Below are 27,531 nucleotides of genomic sequence, written 5' to 3' on the forward strand. Positions count from 1 at the left end.
CGTGGCCTGGGCCTCAGGTGCATCCGGTACCCCCTGAATAGGAGCACAGTGGGAGCAGGTGTGTGCCCTGCAGCAGGCCAGCACCTCATACCAAACAACCCTGAAAGACTGACACGGGGCCACACTCCTCTTAAATACTTTATAATAATCAGAAACTACAACCATCAAAATGCTTTCAGGACAGCCCATTCCAAAACGTCCTGCAAGGCTGAGGCAGGGGCAACCTGGGCTGTGAGCATTCAAACTTGGAGACTGCCCGCCCTCCTTCACCCCTCCTGCTCCCACTGCATCACAGATCTTCATCGTCAAACGTCTCCGTGCACCTCAACATTACTGTCTCATCGTCGAAGGGAAGGTCTGGTTCCTGCAAAACACAGGTAGAAAAGGATTCAACTTTATTTAAGGGCTCTGGGCCTCAGGCAGAGGAGAAGGCCCCATCATCTCAGACGTGCCCCCCTCCCTCTGTCTCTCCCCCACGTCTCTTCAGTGGTATCTTCTTCTCCAGCTTCCAGCCAGGAAGTTAAAAGCAATGGGGGGCAGGGAGTCCATTTCTATTTCACTCCACTCAATACTCTGTCATCTCCAGAATGGCTTCTCCTGGATTCAACAGAACTGACTTCTTTCCTTTCCTGGAGATTTCTGGGATGCCGTAAGAGAGACGGGGGCAGTCTTAAAGCTTTATCCAAATGCCCTCAACAGAGGATGGTGAATTACACCATTATGCACCCACCAGCTATTTAAAAAAAAAAAAAAAGGAATGAGATCCCTCTCTATCCGTAGGATAAACTGTTTTAAAAGGGCAAGGTACAGAGCAATGTGTATAGTAGGCTACCATTTGTGTTTGAAAGATTACATAAATATCTGGAGAATACCTTTGGATGGCTGTACAGAAACTGGGCATGGTAATTGCCTTCAGGGAAGGGAATGCGATAGTAAGCAAGGGACAGTGGTAGGCGAAAAGACTACGTTTTCTTTGTATATCTTTTGGTAACTTTCGAACTTTAAACCATGTTCATGGGTTAGCTGTTTGGAGATAATTTTTTAAAAGAAACAGCGCTATGTCTGTTTAGCAAGGGTTTCTCAGTCCCTTAACAATGACCCCAGCCAACCTCTCTGACTCCCCATTACCTCTTCCCCTAACCGTACATTCCTGGGTTTATGTTCTTCCTACCTCTCCGCACCCCAGCAGAAAATCAGCCCTGTAATTTGTTAGCCCTGATGGTTAGGGGTTGATCCCCTTGGGCCCCGGGAAGCACCCCTAATCCAGCCAACTATCTTATAAACATGGGACCTGGTCCCCAGGGTGACGGCCAGATTGGGGGTGACTGCAAATGAAGCCTCTCCAGCTCTGGAGAACGGTCCCCACCTGCTGTGCTCTACTGATGGGGGAGGGGCGCACGAGAGGCAGGGGATCCAAGAGGGGGAACAGCTGGTAGAAGGAAAATCACCCAGACCTGTTGTTCAGGGTGAGGATGCGGCAAAGGTTGAGAAAAGTGGGAGTCGGTGCATAGTGGTTGCCCGGAGGCCAAGCGTCCTGGGAGGGAACCACACGCTGGAGTCTCTGTCACACAGAGTGCTTGAATGTCATTCCAAGTGTTCTACTTCCTTAAGCCTCTGAAAACGGTGATGAGGCATTTTTAAGCTGCAGATTTGTGAAAGCACTAGTCTGTGAGAGGTGTTTGCTGGAATTGGGTGCTGACATGTGTTGAGTGGTGTTCCCTCTAATTCATATCCTCCTGAAACCTACTGGGAAATAGAGTCTGTGCAGATGTAAGATTAGTTAAGGATGTCAAGCCGAAATCATCTGGATTCAGGGTGTGCCCTCAACCCAAATGGCTGGTGTCCTTACAAGATGAGAGGGACGGAGAGATACACAGCAGAAGGCCATGTGAAGACAGAGGCAGTGACTGCAGTGATGCAGCTACAAGTCAAGGGATGCTGAGGATTGCTGGGAGCCACCAGGAGCTAGGAGAAGGCAAGGAAGAATTCTTCCCTAGAGCTTTCAGAGAGAGCATGGCCCTGCCAACACCTTGATTTGGCCTTCTGGCCTCCAGAGCTATGAGAGAATAGATTTTTGTTGTTTTAAGCCACCAAGTTTGTGGTAATTTGTGACGTCAGTCCTAGGAAACCAATACAGGTACTAATTAAGTTTCATCCAACCACCTCCCATGAAGCTGATAGCGGGGGACAAACGGGGAAGAGAATGCAGTTGCCCTCTTTACAAACCATCTACCAAAGCCTGAGGCCTCCTGCACGAGGGCAGCCTGTTCAATATACAGATTTCTGGGGCTGCATCTCGCAACACTGGATGGGAATCTTGGGTGTGGGGACATCAGGAGTCTGCATTTCCAATGAGCTCCCAAGGCGATTCAAGTCTGAGTACCTCTGCTTTCCATGGGTGCTCCAGCCCTGCCTGTTCTTTCTTTCCTGCCATGTGTAGAGAAAGGAAGCAGGGGAAGCAAAGACTGTCCCATCGATCCATTCTCAAGGCCTTGGTAAAGTGAACTGACTTCACTGTGTCGAGAGAAAAGGACACAGTGGTCAGAGCCGGTGGCCAAGGGTTGGGAGGTGGAGAGCAAAGCGCAGGGAAGGGCCCTGGCTCCAAGTGGAGATTCAAAGTGGTCTTGGCAGAGGGAAATGAAGGGTTAGCGGGAAGAGGGCCCCATGGAAAAGCTGTCCGAATTATTTGAGACATTTTCACCCCTATCACTTACCTTTTTAATGAACAGCTATAGTTTTGCTAAATTCGTGAGATCATCAATGGCTATGAACCTGAAAGGGCCTGTCCCCTTGGCAGCTCAGGCGTAACCCTCTCCCCCCGTGGAAGCTCCCAGGAATGGACCTTCTAACCAAGACCCCCCACGGTGCATGTCCCCATGGGCTGCACAGTCAGCTTTTTGGAAGCAGAAATTAATATCCTTCAAAAGCTGGCAGCAAATACTACCCCGGGGTCTCCGAAGACGATGAAACGGCCCGGCCTCTTAGAAAGGTATCAAGGAGTCACACAACACGTAGGAATGCCTGCGAAGGGCCAGGCCCCTGAGGTCTGGTCCCGGCATCAAGGGACTCCCAGGCTCAGGTCTGCCCTGAAGAGCATCCCTCTGTCTCTCCCCTCCATTTCCCCGGACATCCTCCGTTTCACAGGAAGCATTAGGCTGAAGTCAACCACCCGTGGAAGAACGTCCCCCCGCCAGGGTGTGAACTGGGGGGGCTGTAGCCGGGTCTCCCTCCAGAGCCCTTCCCACCCTCCGAGGGGAAGTGAGCCAAGACCTCACTCTGCTCCGTCCTACCTGTTTGAACTGAGTGTTAACACAGCAAAGGCCTTTAAAAAAATTGACGATCTGCAGGTAGAGCTGAAACTTCTCCTCGGGATTTTGTGGGTTGCAGACAGCCAGCACGGAACTGACAGCAGAAAGGAGGAAGAAACAGCAAACCTTTAGAATCCTAACGTTTTACCTCTGTTTGTACTCACTAAAATATTTGGATTACAGTGGGAGCCAAGCACTTTGAAGCACGCAGCCGAGCCCTCCATGGAAGGTTTGCATGGCCCCAGTTCCAACATCGTGTCTGGAACGTGCTGGGAAAGTGAAACTACAGGGAGGCAGGCCCGCGTGCCTAGCTTAGTGTTCTGAGCTGTGGCCTGTGGAACAAGGAGCGAGATTTCCTCTCCTCCCAGAGTCAGGCTCGTACAGCAACGCCATACGGTTCTGCTCCCACCGGTGGTTGCCCAGGCTCAGGGGGCTCAGGGCACGATCAACATCAGCCCCTTGAGATGCCTCCACTCAGGAGGTCTAACACAGAACACGGGCCTGGCGCAGAGGGCAGGCTGCTTTGCAGATTCCTTTCCTGCTGCTTCCTGGGACAAGGGGAGAAGCCTGCCAACAGGACCGTGAAATCAGGCCTGGACAGCTGACTTCCTGTTGGAGTGAGGTCTCACAGTCAGCGTGAGAACCCCTGGCAGCAACCCCTGCCTTTTCTAGGGAAAATAGAAAAAAAAATTTTTTAATTGGTTTTTGTTCCATCAGTAGAGTGGGGAGTTCCAAGTACACTTTGCCCACTTTTCAACAAAATCGTCTTCACAGCCCAAGCCCAGCTCAGAAACAGGAGCGTCTGTCTCCAGCCAGTTTCAGCCAAATCAGACTCCACACACAGCTGGGAAGAGCCTGAGTCACCAGGGAAAAGTGCTTTGAGATTTTGGGCAAGTCTGGCTGGGCTGGGGGCGGTGGGTTGGGAGCAGAGGAGCAAATGTGTCCCCTGACCTGCCAGCAGGCGGCCAGGGCTCCAGGCCGTAGCCACAGGCCTCCGGGAGAATGGACATGTTCTTTGGGATCACGAGGACATGAACGTCAGCCTCACTCCCAAGGCAGAAAAACTAAATTTTCTTGCTTCTTTTTAGCCAGCTATGCAAAGGGCCTGTGCCTTCAGGCTGTAAGACCACAGCTTTTCAAAGTAGCAAGGGAATTTCCATCCTAAACTTTCTTTCTGAGAAAACACACCTGTTTTCTTTTTTTAAAACAAGCTCCTTCTTGTTTTAACATCTCCCCAGATGCTCTTCTCACTTCAGGGCGTCAGCCATCCCCTCCTCCCCTCCTTCTACATCCTTCCCATCAGCACTGTGAAAAGCAGCTTCTCCCCTTGTGCGACTCAGAGCCCAGGGCACCGGGCCTGTTTCCACGTTGGCCCCGGCTCTCTGTGGCCCAGAGCCCCCCCGCCCACCTCCTGGACCAGACCGACTGCTGTAACCTGCCCATGGCCACCTCACCCCGGGGAACAGTGCAGCACAAGCCACCTGGAGTTGATAACCTGGTGTGTCTCAGCCCTGGGCCACGATGAGAGGCTCGTAAACACCCCAACAGGGGTGCCCATGCACACACACACTTACACACTCATATACACACACAGTCTCACACCCCCTTCCTCACCTGGAGCTAGATGTACTTGGAACCTCACTTTTGTCCAGGAAACTTGCCACATCGAAGGCATCTTCCAAAAGGATCTGAAAGGAAGCACAAAACTTCATGTGTCAGAAATACCCCTACACTTTGACGTTTGCTCTGGGCGGCTGGGGGAGAGATGCGTAGAAAGCCTCTCTACCCCTCAGCCCCAAATGGGTGCATGTTAAAGCTGAGGCCCAAATCCTGGCTCTCTGCTTGGTGACCTTTCCAGAGGATGAGTATTAAGTTCTTGCCCACCCAGAACAAACTCCCGACCCCAGAGGTGGCTGAGAGACGGGGAAGCACCGGGGACCATGGTCTCATTTTAAAGAAAGCAGGAGCTCAGGTGCGAGATGCAACAGCCAGAGGTGAGCCTCAGTTTACACTGGAAAGGGCTCATCTACTCCTCCCGAGGGGCAGAGACTGTCTGAGCCCAGGATCCACAATCTAGCGGTTTCATGCCAGGGCAGCTGGACAGAGGTTAAGGGGGCTCTGGGGTTAAGCTGCAGGAAAGCCGAGTCCCAGCCCTGCCACTCACTAAGCTGTGACTTAATTTCCCAGATCCCAAAGGGAATCACAACAGTGCCTACCCATAGGGATGCTGTAAGAATTAAATGATGTATGGGAAGCACCTGGCACAGAATAATGGCTCAAATACGCTAGCTATCATTGAACACCACGTGCTTTGTAAACGAAACACAGGTTCATCTTGGAAATTGTGGAAAACAGAAACAAAGTTAAAGTCACTGAGAAACAGTCCCACCCAGAGATGTCCATTGTTGACATACTGATCTGTTTCCTCCAGTCATTTCCCAGGGCATATTATAGCATAGATTTCCTAGTTTGGAATCTTGCTATTTAGAAAGTTCTCAGTTCTGCTTTTTAAAAATTTGTTGACAAATATTAAATATTCCATGGGAACATGATATGCACTTAGCATTGCAGGATTTAGTGAATATACAGGATATGCTTGGTTAAATTTGAATTGTACATAAAGAATGAATAATTTTTTGGCATACAAATGTCCCAAGTATCGCATGGACACTCTTATATGAAAATTTTAACTAGCTGTGCTTTTTACCCCTTCTATATGGGAGTCAAGAGGGCATTCTCTGATCCTAGTTGGCAGGTTCTAGCAGGTTCCCCAGGGTCTCCTCCCCTCTTACCTGGGGACACATTGCTCTTTGTCTGGGGGCCTTCTGTCTGCCCTTCGTGTCTTTTTTTTTTTAAGCTTTTTTTTTTTTGATGTGGATCATTTTTAAAGTCTTTATTGAATTTGTTACAATATTGCTTCTGTTTTATGTTTTGGTTTTTTGGTGTCAGGGCATGTGGGATCTTAGTTCCCCAACCAGGGATTGAATCCGACCCACTGCATTGGAAGGCGAAGTCTTAACCACTGGACTGCCAGGGAAGTTCCCCACTTCATGTCTTACAATTCACTTTCCCGGAACTGAATTCCCTGGGACTCTGGAATTGTGAATTGTACTCCTGGCTTTCTGGACATTTTCTGGTGTCCTTCTTTTTGATATCCCTTTGGTCACTTCAAAGAGGATTTGGGAAGGGGTCACTGAAAGGCCTGGGCTCCTGTGTCCATCAGCACAGAAGCCCATTGTCTCCGTGTTCCCCCCCAGCAGGCCTGAGGCAGGGACGCAGGACCTAAATTCCTTCCCTCAAATCAATCAGCCCATCACAATCACAGGCCACATACCATCCTCACCTGTGCAAACCCCTCTCACAAGCCAGCTCTTGGGGGCAGCATGGCCAGGCTCTGAGGTCCTTCTGCGGCACCCAGCACACTTACGGGGCCGCACCTCTCAGAAGTGAGGGGCCCTGTCCACCTGATCCCGAGTCCAGGGGTTGGCCCCAAACGCAACTGTTCCACAGCAGAACCTCTCAGGTGGACCAGGAGCTGCAGAGGTTTCACTGCAACTCATTTAGAAGCCACAGCAGGAGTAACTGGCTCTGTACCTACCCTATAACTGTCATCTGTTCCACTCACCTTGTCACTCAGCCCTGGCCTGGCCCAAGCCTGGGCACGGCGTTGCAGGCAGAGCCCTGCTCTGGGCATGGCTAAGAGACTCTGCTGCCAGCTTCCCTCAACACCAGAAGAATGTGAGCCCTTAGCCCTTCCTGAAAAAGCCCAGACAAGCTGCTTCCGTGATTTGGAGACATTGGATTCTGAAGTTTTCTCTCTGGGTCTGCTCCTCCTTGAGGAAAGGTTTGTGCTGCAAACACGTGTGCAGTCAGCTTACAGTTTGACAGAATTTTCAAGCATTTGACATACGTTTTCTTTTGCCTTCTTTGTTGTGGGACCCCAGGGCCAGGCACTTTGAGGCTACAAAGACATCTATCCTGGCTGATGCTTGCCTTGGGTTGAGGTCTTTTGGGGCTGGTTGGCCCTGCTTTGGCCATTATGGAGGAGAGCTCACATCCTCTCATGGTGGACCCAACATTCGTGGATAGATCAGAAACCATAGTCCAGTGGCGTGGCGAATGGGGGGTGGGGACGGGGCATGGGTGGTAGCGGTTGACTGTGGCACATCTGCCCTGCGAATTCCCTCGACTAACACCCGCAGTCATCAGTCACCTGGGGTGCTTGTTCAAAATGAGATTCTGAGCCACCCCCTTGGGGACTCGGATTCAGTGGGTCTGGGGTACTAGCCAGGCACCTTTTTTTTTTTAAGATTTATTCATTTGGCTGCCTTGGGTCTTAGTTGAGGCATGTGGGATTTTTTTTTTTTTTAAGCCTATGCTGTCGATACTATTCCTTATTTTATTTTATTTAGTTATTTAGTTATTTATTTTGCGGTACGCGGGCCTGTCACTGTTGTGGCCTCTCCCGTTGCGGAGCACAGGCTCCGGACGCGCAGGCTCAGCGGCCATGGCTCACGGGCCCAGCCGCTAAGCGGCATGTGGGATCTTCCCGGACCGGGACATGAACCCGTGTCCCCTGCATCGGCAGGCGGACTCTCAACCGCTGCGCCACCAGGGAAGCCCTGGGATCTTTAGTTGAGGCATGTGGGATCTACTTCCCTGACCAGGGATAGAACCCGGGCCCGCTGCCTTGGGAGCACAGAGTCTTAGCTTCTGGACCACCAGGGAAGTCTCCAGGCACCTGCCTTTTAACTAAACTCCACTTGAGAAGCATCAGGGGAGATCACGGAGGGTAGAGCATAAACAGGTGACCAAAGGGCAGAGACTTGAAAAACTCTGTGATGAAGGATACAATGCTTGAAGCAGGAACTATGTGCCCTGAACAAGTCCTGCCACATGCTAGGCCTTGTCTGTGAACTGGAAAGGCTGGACAAGGTGACCACTGCTCTCCAGGCCTGGGCCCTGGTGGCTGGGAAACCTCCCAGAGAATCGGGCCTCCAGGGCTGGCCCCCAGCATCAGAGGCACTTGGAGGAGGTTCTCTGGCTCTAAGACTCCCCAGAGAGACACTGGACGTCCCCTCCAAGGGACCACCCGCGGAGGAGTATTTGGAAAGTCAGGGCAAAGCAGGGGTGGGGTCCATGGAAGCTAAATGTCCCGCAAAGCACTAGACAGGCGCGGAGAGGAAAGAACTGCCCTCCCCGTTAGACAAGGGAGGGCAGATGCAGCCGCATGTGGTAGCAGCAGCCTTCTGAGGCTGTCCTAATTCTGGAAGAGCAGCTGAGGGGCCCAGTTTGAGCTCAGCGCTGAGCTGACCGCTAACCTAACGCCACCCAACGCGCTCTGCGTGGCTCACCATGGCTGTTCTTGCTGCTTGAACGCGGAGAAGCACATTTACGGCAGAGGCGTGGTTGCCTCCTCTGCGTTCCGCTACGCTCTTTGGGGTGGGAGCTGACCTGCTCTCAGGGATTGGGCCTGATTGATCCTATCTCGATTACTCATTGGCTCAGTAATCTGGCAATCTGGCCAATTCCGGCCAATGAGAGGGCAGGAGAGGTATGGTGCAAATTTCTGGGAAAGTTCTTCCTTGACCCTTAAGAAAGAGGAGCAGGGAATGTTTTCTCCTACCTGGTGTAGAAAAGGAATAACAACTTGATTGCTACCAGCTGCCGTTCCACAGTCACCACATGGGGTGGGGGAAGTGGGGTGGGGAAGGAAGGTGAGATGCCGGCCTTGAGACGAGGCAGAGCTGGCAGACGGGAAGAGCCCAGTCGGCGGCGACGACGCAGGGAGACGAAGCGGAAGTCCTCCTGCCTCGGGCCCTCCCTGGGTGTGCCGAGTACATTTCCTCTTGGTTTAAATAGCGAGTAACTTGAAGCCGAAAGAATCCTAGTGCGTACAACCTTCTAAACCTTCTTTTCTGTAATCCCCATGGAAAGGCCAGGAAAGTAGCAGGGGAAAAATAACTGTGGTTCTGTGGTTGCGTATATAATGTCGGGAAAATCAGAAACTTACCGCGCGCGCCAGAATCCAAACAGCACCTCCAAGTTACTGTCTGACCCGGGCACCTCCCTGGCATCTCCAGGCAAAGGTGATGCCCACCCTCCACCCCACCCGTCGGTCCGCTCACCTCCTCAGGGGTGGAGACGAGCGAGCAGCTGGCCCCCTGGCTTTCCACTCCGCTGTCCTTCACGCTGCCCTCGGCACAGGCCGGCTCCTGACAGGCCCCCGCGAAGCCCAGGAGGCCACTGTGCTTCTGCGCCCAGGCGTGCTGGAGGCTGGCCTTCTTCTCCTCGGAGAGGGTCTGCCACAGGTGGGAGATGGCCGCAGACATGATGGGGAGGGTCACCTCCTGCGAGGAGACGATCCCGTTCTCAGTCAGAAGGTCCACCGTCTGCTTGTAAAAGTTGAGGTACCTGCAACAGAAAGGTCAGCAACTCCCCGACCTGAAGCCGGTGGCCCGGGGTCCCGCCCAGGCCGGCTCCTCGGGATCCCGTGGTGGCGGGGAGAGGGGAAGCGAGCACAGCACACAGGCCTTGCCCGCGCTGTGCTTCACCAGGGACTCAGCCTCACTGGCCGCGGCCTGCCCTAACACTTGCATGCAGAGTAGAAGCTATCTGGGGGGCCATAGGCGACTTAGCTTTGTGCTTTGGGGGGGTCCCTCCCCAAGTCCTCCCAGTGCCCCCTGTGAAGCTCTCTGCCGGACAAAAGAGAGGACGGGAGGCAGGGCAGGCTCAGCTCTCCCCCCAGGGGAAAACTGCTTCAAGTTTAGAGCCCAGATGTGTGCAGATATGATATGACCTCGTTTTAATTTGGAAGCTGTGGAGCGAGCCTCCTTCTACTGGGCCCGCCCCTTCCACATGGATGTGGAGGGCCTCAGGTTTGTGGAGGAGCGGTGAGGGACAGGGGGAATCTGAGCCATCCATCCACTGCCTTTCTTACTCCAAGATTAATTAGTAAGGCTGCTGAAGCAGACCTGTGGTGTGTGTGCAGCAGTGGGGGTGGCTTTAGCTCTCATATCCCACCCACAGGCCCCCCAAAGTCACCCCAAATAAAGTCAGTCTAAGGAAACACAGTTCATGTGCTATGCAGATGTGGCTTCAGGACTATTTCTCTGGCTCCTCTGCCAACCTCATCCCTGAGCCCCCGCCACGTGGAAATCCTGGAGCTTCCATGACTCGGGGCCTGCAGGACGCCCCAGGTGGAGCACCTGTCCCCCTCCCCACAGAGGCCCAGCTCTTCACACCGTTCAAATTCCAAGAGGTCTGGCAGCAAGGTGACTGAGGAGTTGAAGAGCTCCGCGTTTTTCTCCTCTGCCTTCTCCTCCTCTGCCTCGTCGTCTTCCTCGTCGTCGTCCTCCTCCTCTTCTTCCTCCTCAACCTCCTTCCCGACTGCCTCGATTGGGCGCCAGCTGTTGGAACCTTTCTGATGAACTGTATTTAATATCAGACTGGGGAGGAAATGGAAACAAGGTAATCCCTCATGAACATCAAGACTGAAATTCTTGACACAGTTTTAGCATATATAGACTAAAGAAAAAAAAACCTATATGATCATCTCAATAGGTGCAGAAAAGCGTTGGCAAAATTCAACATCCATTCATGATGAAAACTCTCAGCAAACTAGGAATAGAACGGAATTTCCTCAGCCTAATAAAAGGCATCTACAAAAAACCTACAGCTAACATCATATTTAACAGTAAAAGACTGTTTCTCTGCTAAGATCAGGAATAAGACAAGGATGTCCTCTCTTACCACTTCTATTCAAAATTGTGCTGGAGATTAGAGCCTGTCCAGTAAGGTGAACCAAAGAAATAAACGGTGTACAGATTGGAAAGAAGAAATAAAACTGTCTTTATTTGCAGACAATGTGATTATCTATGTAGAAGACCCCAAAGAATCTACAAATATGTGACCAGAACTAAGGAAGCAAGGTTGCAGAATATAAGGTCAGTATACAAAAACCAATAGTATTTCTATATACTAGCAATGAATAATTGGAAATTGAAATTTTAAAAAGTACCATTTACAATAGCACAAAAACCCATGGTTAAATACTTCGGTTTAAACTAAAACTCCATCTAGAAAAGAAAAAAATGAATAAGTTGGGCTTCATAAAGTTTTTAATTCTGCTCTTCAGAAGACAGTTTTGAGACTGAAATAACATGACACAATTTGGAAAACCAGGACTTGTACCCAGAATCTCTTTATACTGATAGGAATAATCCCCAAGGTATCAGATTGAGTTAAAAAGCAAGTGTGCCAGAAGAAAACATAGGAGAAGTCTCAACCCCTTTTTCTCTCTCTCTAATCTCAGAGTGGAGGAAGTCTTTCTATTCACCCAACATCAGGTGCCATTATAGATGGACAGATTAGACTTCATTTTTGCATGGACAAAAGAAAAAACAGAAACATTGAAACCAAAATAGGAAAACAACCAACCAAGGTACAATTGTTTGGAATCCATATACTAGAAAGAGGGCTAATTTCTTATGATACATAAAGCCCTTCTACCACTAAATAAGAAAAAGACCACCAACCCAACAGGAAAATGGGCAAAGAATAGGTTAAAAAAAGCTCCCAGGAAAGGAAATACAAATGATCCTGAACAAAGGCACTTAAGTTCACTCATAATTTAATTAATTAATTAAAATATAATAATTATAAAATGTAATTAATCTATTCCTCTGCTGGTACCACAGTTTTAATTATTGTAGGCTTATAATAATTCTAGTGAAAAAATCCTCCCTAATTAATATGATTCTGAAAGAAATTTAGTCATCCTCATGTGGATAAGTGATACAAGTATTAATAAGATTTTAGTATGTGATAGTGGTCGTATGTTAAATCAGGAAGGAGAGGTTGGCTTATGTAATAAATGTGGTGGGATCAGTAGCTAACATCTGCCTCACTGAGATCATCTCCCAGGCTGATTTCCAGGTGGGGCTAGTCTGATTTGTAAAACGTGGCCACAAACACCCTGCCACGTACACTCAACACACACACACACACACACACACACACACACACACACACACACACACGCACCCCACTCTTGCTTCCGCCCCCCGACGACCAAAGCAGTGCAGAGTGTGATTATAGGTGATCGTGTCCTTCTAATACTTTTCTGTATTCTCATGTTGTCTACAATGTGAATTTAATTTAATAATCTATCATTTTCCCCTGATTATTTCCCTTAGGATATAATAATACACATTTATTGTTTTAAAAAATGGGAAAATACAGAAAAGCACAGAGAAGAAAATAAAATTCATCAGTAGTAACCCCACCGAAAAAAGAGGAAACAGCATCACTTCACCTCGGCAGGCTCTCAGGAGGTTCTGACAGTAAGCAGTTCACGGTCCCCTTTTCACAGTGAGTAAAATTGTTTATACACGTACTTCTGTGCCTTTTGAGAGGCCAGCCTGAATGTACACTGTGCTGGGCACGCCCTGGGGCCACCAGAGGTGATGAGGGCCCAGCCATTGTCCCTAAAGTCCAGGCCGCTCTCGAAGCAGCTGTGCAGGATGGTGGTACAGGGCCTGGGTCATCCTTTGAGAGCACAGCAAAGACTAAGTCTACAAAGTACACATCAAAAAGTGCGAGAGTTAAATGTTCAAAATGAGATCATAAAAGTACGAGAAAGACATTGTTCGTATCAGCCTCTCTTGTCTGACTGTGACATTATAAAGGAGGTTCCCCTTTCAGCATCTGTGACACCTGAGTGTACTACTTTTCCTTTCCTCTCTGAAGTTCAGTTTGGTTTTTCTCAGGTTCCTACGAAGCTTGGAAAGTAGGCAGAGATTTGGATTTTCATATATATCCTCAATAAAGCCATTAGGTGAGTTTCTTTAAAAGCTATAACACGATATGAATACTATGATCTCATTTCTCTACAAAATAATGTGCAAAATGAAAAAAACTAGGATATTCATTAAGATTAACATTGATTTTCTTTGAGTGGTGAGATAATATGTATTTTAATTTTCTTTTTTGGGCATTTCTGTCTTTTTGACATTTTCTGTTAATAAGTAGGATTTTCATAATCGGGAAAAAATCCAATGCATGTGATTCGAATAAAACAGAAAAGAAATCTCTCCAGCACAAGACTGTTCTAAACAGGTAAGCAGCACCTCTTCCTCGGTTCTGTGTTCTGGAGGGGAAAGGTGGGCTGTGGAGCTGTAGCAGCACTGTGGTAGTAGAACAGCAGATTCTAGGTCTCCTGTGCTTGGGTGTCTTACCTGGGATTTCTAGAGTACATGCTGGCATATTCTTCCTTGACCTCCTCTAAGCTGTTTACATTCCCATCCTCCAGGTTGAAGGATTCTATGAGGGAAGTTGAAGTCAAGGGTCACACAGGATAGTTGGGACTTTGTCCAGTCTCTCCTGCCTTTCTGGCCTGGGTGGACCATGGGTGGTCGCTGAGCCCACCCAGGTTCAGTGTTAGGGAGTCAAGAGCCGAGTTCCACGTCTCCTTTTAGTTGTGCGGGGAGAGCACTAGAACAGGGGAGGAGTTTCTTGAACTGGACTTTCTCAGTCAAGACACGGAAAGTATCCCTTTCAGAATTCGGCTTTCACTAGCTTATGAAACCCAAATTCCCAGCCAGCCATGTCTCCCAGCCTGTGCAAGGAAGGGAGACAGCTTCTGCCCTTTGCTTTTGAGTTGGACAGGCCCCAGTCCACTTCTCTGGCCTCTCTGACCTGAGGAGGTCAGGCACCCTTCAACAGCACCTAGGAAGGAGCTCATCATGCTCACACAGCCCGCTGACATCTGTCTGTCCTGCCAGACGCTAAGCTCCCTGAGGACAGGGTCATGGGTCTCATCGTACCCCTGGCCCAGGTGCAGTGCCTGGCACACAGTAGGCTCTCAATAAATATATGTTCACTTGGCTTAACCCAATCTCCTTGTTTTCAATAGAAAAACAAGCCAGCCCTTCCCTGGGAGGTAGAGGGGTGGTAGGAAGGGATCTCTCACCTTTCAGCTTCAGCAGAGTATCCAAGGATTGTTCCAGTTCCTGAATATGATTCTTCGCCTTATTCAAAACCTGCCACTGAGGACAGAGACAGACAGTGCGGAAAAGCCAGGCTCCCACCACAGAGAAGGTTTTGCGGACACAGGAGCCCCTTTCCTGGCCTGAAGCCACCCTCCCTTGGGGGCAAAGCCCCAGTCCTTGACGCTGTCAACAGAAAAGGTAGGAAGTTTGTTCTGATCCACAGAAGACATGACATTTACTTTGTATTCTGGAAACGGTTCTCACAGAAATATCAAAGTATCTGGAAACAATTAAGCTGAGCTCAGCAGACAGCTAGGGTCGCACACTACTGTATATGCTACATGAAGTCGGCGTGGACGGTGACGGCACAGGTGGCCTGATGGTCAGAGCTCCAGGCGGCACGAAGGCCAATTAACTTCTGCTCGCTTGTCCCAGTGTGCGACCGGCAGGTTAACATTAAACGTGCTAATATTGTTTGTTTGCTAAATGCGTACAATCTAGTTGATCTAAACATTTATCAAGTGCTCTGTCAACTTGAACTCTGAATTTCCTAGTCTGCAAGAGTAGAATCACAAGCATTTCTGCCCTCACTCCCTCCCTCCCTCCTTTCCTTCCTTTTGTACTGTATGTAATATTACTACAGTCAAAATGGTAACCGCAAGATTATTCAAAAGTGAGAAACGCTAAATGTTGTTTATTATGCAGACACCCGATGCCTGTCAGGAGTCCCACACCTTCATCAGGAATGTATGAGGGCAAAGCTGTGTGCTTAGCCCGGGGACACAGAGTAAACAGGACAGCCCTGCTTTCAGGCCGCTGACATTCTAACAGGGAAGATGAGCGTGGAAACAACCACTAAACGCACAAAACACATAACAACCGCGTGTAACAAGCGCTAGAATTCAGTAAGCACCGCAAAGGGCTGTGGGAACGCACGGCAGCGGGAGGAGGGACCCATCTAACTGGAGGGCTCCATGGAGCCGGGCTTCCGGGCAGCTGAGCTCAGCTGAGCCCCAGAGTATGCATGGACTCTGAAGCGCTGGGGGACGCAGGCCTCGCTCAGGGAGCTGCGGAAAGAAAGGAAATGGGGAGGTGGTGGGAGAGGATGCCACACCAGCCAGGGGCCCACAGCCCAGGGGCTGCCATTCTAGACTCCCACTGCCCTGGCTGGTGCACAAGAAGACTTGAGGAACCTCAAAGCACAGCACTCTGAAGACCCAAAAGACAGCGACAGGAGAACACAGTGGGCTACAGGATCTCCTTTAGAGCAGGGGCCACCTGCTGTCTTACACCATCTGCTGCCCCTGTCCCACCCCGGCTTCAGGATTATACCGTTGGGTCAGCAAGGACTCTGTCCCCTCTTTGGACACGAGGGGCTGACAGGTGGCGTGAACCTCAGGCTTGTTCTCAGGGTGAGGCGAGGACTTTCTAGTCCTCTGGTCCAGGCTGGTCACCTGTGTCCGCACAGCCGGGCCACCCCACGCTCACCTCGCAGTCTCACTACGTCAACGGGACCAGCACAGAGCCAGGTAAGCCAGGTGCAATTCATTGAAATTCTGTTTCTAGAATGGTTTTGGCAGGCTGATTTTCTTAGGACCTTTGTCTGGGTTGAATTGTGTTCCCCTAAAAAAGATATATTGAAGTCCTAACCCCCAGACTTGTGAGTGTGACCTTATTTGGAAGTAGGGTCTTTCTAGAGGTAATCAAGTTAAAAAGAGGTCATTAGGGTGGGCCCTAATCCAGTATGACCGGTGTCCTTATAAAAAGGAGAAATTTGAATGCAGAGACAGACACACACACACAGGGAAGACAATATGAAGACACAGGGAGAAGACGGCCATGTAACTGGAGGGATGGCTCTGTAAGCCAGGGAACGCCAAGGATTGCCAGCAAATGCCAGAAGCCAGAGAGGCAAGGAAGTCTCCTCCCCTAGAACCGTCAGAGGGAGCACGGCCCCGTGGACACCTTGATTTTGGACTTCTAGAGGCCAGACCTCTGAGACAATACATTTCTGTTGTTTTAAGCCACCTGGCGTGTGGTATTTTGTTTTGGCAGCCACAGACAACTAGTAACACCTTGCTACCACGCATACGTGCATCTCACTCCTGTAGAACAAATCCTTTCTCCGTGGACATTACAAATGCAAAATTGAGGGTTGTTCCTCCAGCACGAAAGAGAAAGAAGGAGAGGACAGAAAACATCTGATTTCCAGACCGCCCTCTGGCTGTGCCATTCCAGGCAAACTGTCTAACTTTCTGGAGCCTCACTTTCCTAAGTGATACTCCTAAGTGATACTAACATTCTAAACCGCATACGACCATGCTATGTTTTTCATGCTACTATACTGCAGAACTCCACAGCAGGCCTCAGGAAGCCATGACTGTTGTCCCTGTTTAACAGGTGTGTTAACTGAAGCTTAGCGAGTAACCTGCCTCAGGTGCACCGAGGCCAGTTAACATCCAGGCTCTCAACCACCACGTCGTGAGGTGTGAGTTTTAGGGGCTGCAAAGGGTTTTCCTCTAGATTCACTTCCACTCCTTACTGCCAGCCCTGAGTACCTGTTCTTTCTTCAGCTGTGCTGCAGTCTGTGCACACGTCTTCACTGGCCAATGACAGGGACTTTGGGGTTTTCGTCACCCAGGGGACACAGAGCAGAGCTGTGCTGGACAAGCTCTTTGCTGAGAAGCCCAGATGTGGACTCTCTCTCCCCACCCTCACCTGAGTCCCGAGCCCCTGCGCCTGGCTCAGCCAGGGAGTAGCCCTCCCCATACCTCTCCCGCTACAACTCAGAGCCTTCCAGAGGAGCACGTGGGACCTCTGTTGATATTCTTCCAGCCCCAGTTGGAGCCCTGCACGAGGGCGGTCTGGGCGCCTTCCTGGAATTTCCACAGAGGCCCTGGCCCTGTGCCCACTGAGGGGCTCTTCTGTGTGCCTGCCCTCAGCAAGGCTCCGGTGCCAGCTCCGGAGGCAGGATGCTCTCACCCGTCAAATGGTCCCTCTCCATAAGTGCAGCTCTGCTGAAAGCACCAGCCCAGAGGGAAACCTATTGTCTGGAAGCAGTTGCAGGGCATCGGTCTGGTCCAGAGAGATGGACGGGGAAAGAAGGCCAGGTCTGGAGCCCGAAACCAGGCCTCCTCCTGGATCTGCCACCAACCAGCTGACAGGTCCTGTCTGGAGTCCAGTTCCCTCCTCTTTTTTTTTTTTCCCCTCCTCTTTTAAGAGAGGGTGGGGGGACTTGAGGCTGTCGGGGACCTCTCCCCTGTCGGAGACCTCCTAAATGCTTCCTGCAGTGATACCCACTCCATTCTCCCACCACCACCCTAACCCACCCGAACCTTCTGTGCTCCACCAGAGGCACTGATCAGCAATGAAAAAGCTGCATAAGAAGAAAGGCAAAATTAAGATCAGGAAAAGATAAATGCCTACCTGGAGAGCCCTGTCGCCTAGGGAAAGACCTGGTTGATGCATGAAAACTGAGAGGCACACATGGGCATGTACTGGGTGGTGTGCTTTGGGGTATGTGTGTGTGCTTCGGCTGAGGACATAGGGTCTGGGCAGCTGCTAGAGGCTCACCACTGCCCGTGAGAGGGATGGGCATTGCAGTCACTGGCTCACCGGGCCTCTCGGGCCGTCACTTCCCCTCCAAGGCCAGGCTTGTCTGCAGCAGGTAGGTAAGGCCCGGCTCTCAGGCTTTATCCACATGCAGCAGCAGACAGTGCCATGAGGGGTCCGCAGCTGACCGCTGACCCAGCCAGGCCGCAGCCCTCGGGGGCGGGAGCTCCAGGCCAGTCCCCATCTCGGCTCCACAATCCCTCCATGCGTGGGACCTTTTCCTCCCTACCCTAAGGTCCCCGTACCTTTGAGGCTGTGAGATCAGAGTGGGAGTAAACGGTCTTCCTGAGGCTGTTGAAGAGCCCTGCCAGGGTGGCTCGGTGGCGGGCCTGGGACAGGCGTCTGCGGGCCACCCGCGGCTCGACCTTCTGCAGCTGTGCCAGGGACCAGGGCATTGCTCTGCCGCTGGGGTTATTGTCTTCTCCAGAGGTCTCCATGAGAAGCTGCAACGTACCAGGCTTTGTTTGGCCCTAAATAATAAAGATACAACATTAAAGAAAAAGGAAAGTGGATTGAAGCAGAAAGAAAGGGAAACAACTCCCAAGTAAAAGGTCCCAAACCAATGAGTCTAATCGATGACAGATACACAATAAATAACAGATGATACAAAATCTGTTATTGAAGCTCGACTCCTAAAACACAAGGTGCTCATATCTGACTTACAGCTGAAGGGCACAGCTGCTTTACACCAGGAAGTCTCCAGGACCTTGCAGGTACTCACCAGACACTTGTTAATTGACCACAGTGGCCAAGGAGAGCAAGCCGTACCCTGAGATCGCATTCTTTACAGTCTGTCAGAGGTGGAACAAGTATGTGTCCCACCCTTTGAGGTCTTTCCTACTGTGAGAAGGCACCCCTCTTTGAGTTGGGAAGTAGTTACACAGGTTTATGTAGTATGTGAAAAAAATCCATCAAGGTGTATTCTTTAGATTCGTGAACTTTTCCGCATGTATACTGTACCTAAAAAAGAAGAGAACGCACTCTTCTACATGTGAAAGCAAAAAGGTACGTGATGGCAGAGAAGTGGAAGCTGGTTTGCCTTGAACTGCTTCCAGTGGGTTCTGAAAATGATCATTATGTTGTCCTTGGTCACATCTAACTTTACAAATCAGGAGCCCTTCTCTAAGAGAGGCGGTTCTAAGGCTGATAATGTAACGATTTTAATAAAAGATTGAGCCATGGATGGCTCTGCCTGCAATTTGAACAGGGGGCTGCATTGTCATCACCTCTATACTCGCAGGAGGTACTCAGCACTGGGGTTTGAGTGAATTACGATGGGAGTTCTCCGCGGGGCCCACTCTCCCCTGAGCACAGTTCTGCTGGGCAGAGACAATGCGTGACCTGGGTCGGTTTTGATGTATGTCAGCCACCTGGCGAGACCAATGAAAATACACACGCCCAGGCCCTGCCTCAGAAACACTGGATGTGCATCTCCTGGGGTGGCCCAGGCGTCTGTGTAGGTGACGTGCTGCCCAGACGATTCTGATGCTTTCCCGGTTGAGCCACGACTGGGGCACAGACAAGCAGCCCCTCTCTCAAAGCACCTCAGCTGACAGCAGCTGGGAGCAACATCTCCTTCGAAGAGGGAATATCAGGGAAGGAGGTGGAAGAAAGCTTTCTCACTAAGTTCTAGGGGGAGAACTGGCCACAGAGACCACGAACCCAATGAAGTAATGTGGGATTTTAAAACGTCTTTTAGGTCAGACAGCAAGTCTCCTGTCACCAATGTGGTCTTCACTAGGGTGTCCACTTTGCCTTGGTGTGCTTCTCAGGACAGTGGTGGGAAGATGGTAAGTAGGTGCCATTTTTGTTGCCTGCGCTGGTCCCTTTCAGCTCCTGTAACATTCATTCCCAGGAGTTATGCCATCGGTGTGGGGAGGACAGCCACAGAATCACAAAGGCCCATCCAGCCCGAGGGCTAGGTTACATCAGAGGCCACACTTTTATAGTCTCCAATTTCCAGACATCAACAAATCTTTAATAGGGAGTGAAGTAAAACAGTGAAGGTTTTGAACTACCTACAGAAAAACAAGAAACTTTTGAACCAAAGAACATAGGTCTTCTTTACCTGTTTAAATTAAAGAGAAATGCACGTGCATGGACACCAGGGAATTTAGGTGGACAAATGGAGGAAAAAATACCAGGATCCTCCCAGCATCTCAAATTCTCTAGTAGTCTAGGAACAAGAATACCAAAGGCCTTTGGGCTTGTGGGGAGTCTGGAGTTCTCCCAGTGCCCATGCTGATAATTTGGGTTTCCTCCCAGGCTTCTACCCAAACACATTCCTCAGGAAATATCTGGATGGCTATGGGGACTGTTGAGTCACTGAATAAGGCTGCAGCCCTCTGCCTCTCCCATAGCCAGCAGACACTCCCATTACTTGCTGCCTCTGAGGGCAGCCTTCTCTGCCTGCTGCTGGGGTGAGGATGGCACCAGAGCATCTGCCCAGCTGCCGGGTGCTGTGGCCTCCATCTCAGCCTGCCTGTCTCGGGCGCCCCAGGTCAGGAGCTGGGAGATGGGAACACTGCAGTAAAAGATGGGAGATGATCCTTCCATTCTGCTTTCAGTGGGGAATCAAGCCAAGGATCTAATCAAGATGTTAACCTTCATCAGACCTTGTGCAATTTTAAATATCCTATTCCTAGATGCTCCATCGTGCTCTCCACTAGGGATGATTTGCTATGATCCCCCAAAGCCATTCTTTCCAAGTTATCTTTATTGACTTGCACTGTGGACCCAGCAGGAGCTTAGGTGGATACTTTTCAGACAGAGCCTCCTGTTACAATAATACAGTTGGATCTGTCCCATCTGCATCTGTGATCTGTGTGAAGGGGTGCTCGCCCAGGACAAGTACCACAGAAGTCATGTTCTTGGATGCGGGAGGGGAGGGCAGGACCCTCCTCTGCCTTCTTGCAAGCTTGGCTCTTTTGCTAGGAATGGGGGAATTAACGGTAAAAATGAGATCAATAAGCGATCTTTTATTTCAAAACAGAACAAACCTTTTCTCCTAAAGGTCCTACGCAGATACAAAGTGTGTTAAGGAAACTGTCCCCAGCAGTAGACATTACTGCCCTGCCCACCAACCCCTATTCTGTGGCCCATTCTCTTTCCTCCTACCGAGAATGCCTCCCTGCCCCCAGTTTCTACCTCTCTAGAGTCAGCTTGTCCTTCAGTTCCCAGTTTAAGTCCCAATTTCTCTGAGAGGTTTTTCAGCCCCAGTCCACACAAATTTCTCATTTCAATCTTGTTTTGCCAACAAATCGGTACGATCCTTCATCAGGATCCATGTATCCAGCATCTAAAGTGTCCTTCCTGGGGTGCATGAGAATAGGAATAACACAGGATAGCATTAAGAGAAAACATTGGGGGCAGGAAATAATAGCGAGTTCAACCCTGACCCAAAAGACCTCTCTGGATCTTAAGCATTTACAATCTCATGAATTTAGCTCTTGACAAGGTTCACAGTGAGAAGCACATATTTGAGAAGCTGAAAAAGAAAAAGCCTTTGAAGGTGATCCTGGCCCATTGCCATGTGAGACAGGTGGGGAGGGATTATACAGGGGCAAGAACCTGGGTATCCTATTCTGGCTCAGGAAACGGGGCATGTTTGGAGGGTGAGTGTGAATTTCCGGGCATCTGAAAGGTGTAAGAATTGGGCGAACTCAGTACAGGGATAGTTGGTGGAAGGGAGCTAGTCCTACAAATCCACGGCGGGTAGGATGATGCAGGGATGCTCCCAGAGATGGTACCCGACCAATGAGATGAACCAGTGTGGGAAAAGGCAGGATGGATTATAGATTGGCTCAAGACCTGGGTTGTAACTCTTTGTTAACCAGCAATGTGACTATTTATGAGCCAAGAAACCTGAAATCTTAATTTCTTTATCTGGATAAAGGAGGTGAAAAAGTCCTCAACTAGATTATAGTTTAAACTTTCCACCCCTGGAAGGTCATTGTCACAATTCTGTGACTATCCGGAACAAGGGCAAGTAGCACAAGCCGCTCATTTTCCAACAGAAGTGGACGAAGGAGCATACAACAGCATGGGAAGCTGCATGTGAAGGAATTCTGGGGACTGCAGCTCCGTAAACAAATGTTTACTGGGCACTTTATGCAAAGCCCATTCATTCTGAGGGAAACTGGGGCCAAAAATAATATTAGGCATTTCAGAATGGCCATAACTCTGATATCTTTTCCTTTCTAAAAACTTTTTACTGTGCTCAATTCTGTTCATTAGATCAGCCTGCCAAGCGTAACCTTCAGTCTCACAAAGTTAGAAGACAGCTTCATTGATGCATTCTTCTCAAAAGGCATTTTGTGAAGGTTCATACTATCATGCCATAATTTTTATCACCTCTCATGTCTAAAGCAAAGTATACTTTCACTACCAAAGACTTTCCAATTAAAACACCACTTAGTACCCATTTAGGGCTGACATTTTTAAAAACTCCCTAGGCTGAACTTTCAAAAACTATGACTTCACCCTCTCCAAGGTTCAGAGTAACTCAATCATTTTTTTTTTGCGGTACGCGGGCCTCTCACTGTTGTGGCCTCTCCCGTTGCGGAGCACAGGCTCCGGACGCGCAGGCTCAGCGGCCATGGCTCACGGGCCCAGCCGCTCCGCGGCATGCAGGATCTTCCCGGACCGGTGCACGAACCCGTGTCCCCTGCATCGGCAAGCAGACTCTCAACCACTGCGCCACCAGGAAAGCCCTCAACCATTTTAAAGCATCAGTCTGCAAAACATATGAGTGTGATCCAGTCTCATTAGCAAACCCTAAGCAAACGCATACAAGATACTGGATAATGTTTTGCAACCCACTAGCAGCTTCCTTTGGCTCCCTATGCTTAATAGATCATGTAAAAAGAAAATCCAAAATCAGTCTCAGAAATATGTAGGGTGTCAAGATGACATGTACAAACGCTCCTATTAAAGTCTGGACCCAGACCTAAATGTTCACCTGTTTGGATCCAGGGTCTTGAATCAACTGCATGTACATAAACACCCAAAAGGACAAGTGCACCTTTATGGAGGAGCCAGCCGGCCGGCGAGGTGAGACGGTCAGCCCCTACCCTCCACAGCGTTGAGTCGACTCTCACCCTCGGAGGCAGATGGGCACCCAGGCACACGACGTCCCCACTCCCGGAACACGCGGGTTGCCAGAAGGCTTGACAGCGGTGGCAGCGGTCACCGGCCTCGCGAGCCAACCAGAGTGGTGACCGTGTCTCCACCCGGGCCAGACAGACCCAGCACCTCGGCACTGGTGCAGGGACCAATCGCAGTGTGTCTCCAGGCTCACAGCCAATGGGGACGCGCGGTGGCCAGCCAATGAGGGTGCAGGCAGTGGAACAGTGTAACATTTTGTCTGAAGACTACACAAGAAGGCGGGGAGAGAGGGGGAGGGGCGGGGCTGAACTTCTCACCTTTGCCCGATGGCTCCTTTCCAAGCGGAGGCCCAGGGGGCAGGGAGGGGATACCTCTGTCATCTCAGGTGCCCCAAACTGCTTGTATGTGCCCACAGAGAACTGAACGGATGTCCTCCGACTGGGTCTGCCCACCTGACCTGGAGCCCCAGTATCTTCATCCCTCAGATGGGGCTCTGACACCTGCCTTACGCGGTTATCCTGAGACTTAGAGAAGAGGAGGTCAATAAAGGGTCTAGAGCGAAGGCTCCCTGTCTCAGGGGAAAAGATGAGAGCATGCAGGCGTGAGGAAATAGAGCATGCAGGCGTGAGGAAATAGACGCGTAAAAGGGGGAACCCGGGAATGATGTTTTAAACTAGGGAAGAAGAAATGGGGGTGGGGCTTAAGAGGGGCTGGGCAGAAGAGGCCTTTAAAAGAGGGGATCAAAATAGCAAGAAGAAAAGAGAAAAGGTGCTGACTCTTTGAGACAAGAGGAAACATATTCTTCCAGCTTAGGGAAAAAAATTCATTTTACCCCAAATATAGATAGACTCATGTGTCTAGGTTTTTTTTTTTAACATCTTTATTGGAGTATAATTGCTTTACGATGGTGTGTTAGTTTCTACTTTATAACAAAGTGAATCAGTTATACATACACATATGTTCCCATATCTCTTCCCTCTTAGGTTTCTTTTTGCTTGAATTCTTGCACCCCTGAATGTTTCAGGATGTGGTGTTCCCATGCCTTCAGTTTTACCCTAGGAAGCAGCAGCCAGACCAGGTGCCCCTTGCTGCTCTCTGACCTGGGGCAAGCTGCTTCACCCCTGGGCAAGGGTGAACCTGAGGTCACACAGCCTCGCTGAAGCAACCTGGGCCTGGTGGCGCTCAAATTGGGGTTCTGATCCAGGATGCACCTCAAAGTGGCCGTGAGGATCACAAATGAGTTCTACCTAAAGCAGACAAATAGGGCGCCTGGCACGCGGCGGACACTCCTGAAATTCAACTTCGGGTCTTTGTGGAACATTAAATTAAACGTTGTGTTATGTAGAAAGAAACTGCCACGCGGAAAGCACCCAATAGGAGCAAATTCTCCTTCTCCCTTTCAAGGTGAATGTAAAATGTTCATATTAAAATCAAATTCTGCCTAGGTTGAGGCCCTGTCCCCGCTGGCTGTCCATGACCCAGGGTCACGGAGGGTCCCTGAGGAATGGCTTTTCTCCCCTCCCCCACTCCCTGGTTTCTCTTCCCTGGGAGCAGAGGGCATTCAGGAGTCTGTGTACCTCTGTCTTGGAGGGCCTTACGTTTCCACCGAGAGGGCACACAGAGGTCCAGGAACCAACCTGCCTGGCCTTCATCTAGTCATCCCCGCCCCCCATCAACCACCAACACACACTCAGCTGCCTCACTGGATGAGGCCCACTGGGGAGCAGATCTGCACCCAGAAGAAATGCAGTCCTGGGGTGGGATGTTGCTAAGAGGGTTCCTTACCTGCCGCAGCCTGATTTCTTTATAGAAAATGAAGATCTCTGGTCCACTTAAGTCAACCTTCCCCGCAGCTGTGAGGCAGGAGGCTCTGCTCATGAACCCTGGGACCTCCGGGTGGTCTCTCACCAGCTTCGGATACAATCAGAGTTCTCCACGGCAACAGCCAAGGACACCCCATCACCTTCTGACCCTGACCCCTCCCTCCCAGTACCAGAGATCCTGCCCTGTACATGCCTCCTCAAGGTAACATAGATCCTGCCCCCAACGCCAGCCCCCTAAGTAGCATAGATTCCTCCCTGAAATACCCCTGCCCTCCACCAATCTGATAGCACTTCCTCCCCTCAGATCCAGCTCCACACCTGTCCCAATGGGGAGCTAACATTCTTGCATTAATGCCAACCCAGTATGGCCACCCGTGTTCTGTGTCCTCGGCCTTAACTTTCTGGTTGGAGAAACAGCCTTCTTCACTTGTTCTCCATTGTTGGAGATGACGTATTTAAGATCATTTAAAAATAAAAATGGAAGAACTGTGGTTCAGGCGTATCCAATGGAGCCGGGTGGCCATTGTGGATGTGGTTTCAGACACATTCTTGCATCAACTCCTGAATTTTCTGAACTGTCTCAAACTCAAGGACATCATCAGCTGCTTTCAAAACAATATCTGCTAGCAGCTGCCAGTTGCAACCTTATGGTCTCAGGGTCTCCCCTTGTAGCTATGCAACCATTTTGGGCCCCAACCAATCCGTGCTTAACAAGCACCCTTACTTCGTGCCAGCTCCAATCCTAATTCTTGGCAAACAACTTATTTAATTTTATGGGTTTTGCATATATAAGCCTCCTTCATTTTGTGGTCCGGTGGAAGACAATTCAAGTGCTTTTTGAATCTGTGTCTCCTGGACTACAGTCCTCATTTTGGCTCACATGAAACTCTCCTCTATCCCTTATTATAAATTGTTTATTGATTATTTACATCAACATTGTTTTCCATCCATTTCATGTGATGAAGGGCAGGGGGTCTCAGACTCTATCTCCTCCAAACAAAATAAGAGTGATGGATTGTGTATTGAGCACCTACTATGTTCCTAATCCTTGTGGATGACCTTGTGAAGCGTCTTCTCTTGCTCATTTTATAGATGGGGAAGCCAGCTCAGAGAAGGGCAGTGACCTGCCTGAGGTTTAAACACCTAAAGTTCTCACTGGTCTTCTGCTCACCACACCTCCTTGGGTGGCATTTAGTGAAAGGAATATTAACTATTTTTGACCAGAGAGAAATTTGCACGATTTTGTAAGTTTCAGAGCAAAAGACCCTCAGCTGTGAACTGAGGTCTGTGGACAGTAGCTTATAGGGAGGGATGAGGAAGGCAGAGATCCATGGAGAGGTACATTCTCTGACTCCAGTTAGGAGCTCCCAGCACTGCTGCTAAGAGGAACCTTGGATGCAATCTCAGATGGGCTTTTGCCCTCCATTTCCTTTGCACAAGGGCAGATTCTGGCTTCCAGGAGAGGCTGGGAATATAGTAGGCTCCTTTATGGGGAGCAGGTATTGCTGGGTCAGCATGGCTGGGCACTTTCTGCTGTAGAAGAGCAGATACATGACTACCAAGACATGTCCCAGGGTGAGAGTACCCATCCTCCCCTGACCTCCAGAGTAAAACTCCCAAAGGCTCAGGGCCTGTCATCACGACTCAGCGCCAAGGGACTTCCTTCTGGGGTTTCTGTTTTAAGGGTTTAATGTATATGAAAGTGTTTTGAAATGTAGAAAGAGCTATACAAATACTGATATAGAAAGTTGAGGCTTGAAACTATAAAATTCCTAGAAGAAGACATATGGGAAAATCTTCATAACATTGGTTTTGGCAATGATTTCATGGACATGACACTGAAAGAACAGGCAACGAAAGCCAAAACAGACATCAAACTAAAAGCCTTCTGCACAGCAAAGGAAACACTCAACAGGGTAAAAATGCACCCCAGAGAATGGGAGAAAGTATTTGCAAATCTTATGTCTCATAAGGGGTAATATCCAAAATATGTAAGGAACTCCTACTACCCAACAGCAAAAAAACAAATAACCTTTTTTATAAATGGGCAAAGGACTTGAACCGTTTTGAAAAGAAGACATACAAATGGCCAACAGCTATATGAAAAGGTGCTCAGCACCACTAATCATCAGGGAAATGCAAACCAGAACCACAATGAGATATCACCTCACACCTGTCAGAATGGCCATTATCAAACAAACAAAGTCTGGCAAAGATGTAGAGAAATTGGAACCCTGTGCACTGTTTCTGGGAATGTAAAATGGTGCAATTATTAGGGAAAACAATATGGAGGTTCCTAAAAAAATTAAAAATAGAACTAACATATGATCCAGCAATCCCACTTCTAGGTATTTATCTGAAAGAACTGAAAGCAGGATCTTAAAAAGATGTCTGCACGCATGTTCATGTCAGCATCGTGCACAATAGCCAAGAGGTAGAAGCAACCTAAATGTCCACTGACAGATGAGTGAATAAAGAAAATGTGGTGTGTACATACAATGGAGTATCATTCAGTCATAAAAAAAGATGGATAAACCTTGAGGACATTATGCTAAGTGAAACAAACCAGTCACAGAATGAGAAATACTGCATGATTCTACTTATATGAGGTATCTAGAGTAATCAACCTCACAGAAACAGAGAGTAGAGTGGTGGTTGCCAGGGGCTGGGGGAGTTGCCAGAGGGAAATGG

General features: G+C 49.5%; 1 protein-coding gene across 2 annotated transcripts; it reads right to left on the bottom strand.

Annotated features, from left to right (window-relative positions):
- Nucleotides 1-37: 37 nt before the first annotated feature.
- STRA8 (stimulated by retinoic acid 8) lies at nt 38-24,909 on the bottom strand. Of its 2 annotated transcripts, none has more exons than XM_032643318.1 (9): nt 18,157-18,354; nt 14,281-14,356; nt 13,547-13,631; nt 10,985-10,986; nt 10,715-10,739; nt 9,437-9,722; nt 4,923-4,996; nt 3,291-3,402; nt 38-364 (listed from the first exon to the last, which is right to left on the bottom strand). In XM_032643318.1, exons 1-9 carry the CDS (start codon nt 18,346-18,348, stop codon nt 290-292), a joined length of 927 nt encoding a protein of 308 aa, XP_032499209.1. In that variant the 5' UTR covers nt 18,349-18,354; the 3' UTR covers nt 38-289. The 2 variants fall into 2 exon arrangements, with proteins under 2 accessions (XP_032499209.1, XP_032499208.1); XM_032643317.1 differs by lacking the exon at nt 10,985-10,986 and adding an exon at nt 24,803-24,909 and having other exon boundaries at nt 121-364; nt 10,553-10,756; nt 18,157-18,381.
- Nucleotides 24,910-27,531: the final 2,622 nt, after the last annotated feature.

The sequence above is a fragment of the Phocoena sinus genome, chromosome 9 (assembly GCF_008692025.1).
Source record: "Phocoena sinus isolate mPhoSin1 chromosome 9, mPhoSin1.pri, whole genome shotgun sequence".
Classification (NCBI taxonomy): domain Eukaryota; kingdom Metazoa; phylum Chordata; class Mammalia; order Artiodactyla; family Phocoenidae; genus Phocoena; species Phocoena sinus.

What these genes read in the sequence shown, in the direction of transcription:
- STRA8 (XM_032643317.1), bottom strand. Translation starts at nt 24,895, where the DNA reads ATGAGCAGAGCCTCCTGCCTCACAGCTGCGGGGAAGGTTGACTTAAGT. An exon ending in AAGAAATCAGGCTGCGGCAG is followed by an intron (nt 18,382 to 24,802) that starts GTAAGGAACCCT and finishes TTTATTATTTAG; the next exon opens with GGCCAAACAAAGCCTGGTAC. An exon ending in ATGTACTCTAGAAATCCCAG is followed by an intron (nt 10,757 to 13,546) that starts GTAAGACACCCA and finishes TTTCCTCCCCAG; the next exon opens with TCTGATATTAAATACAGTTC.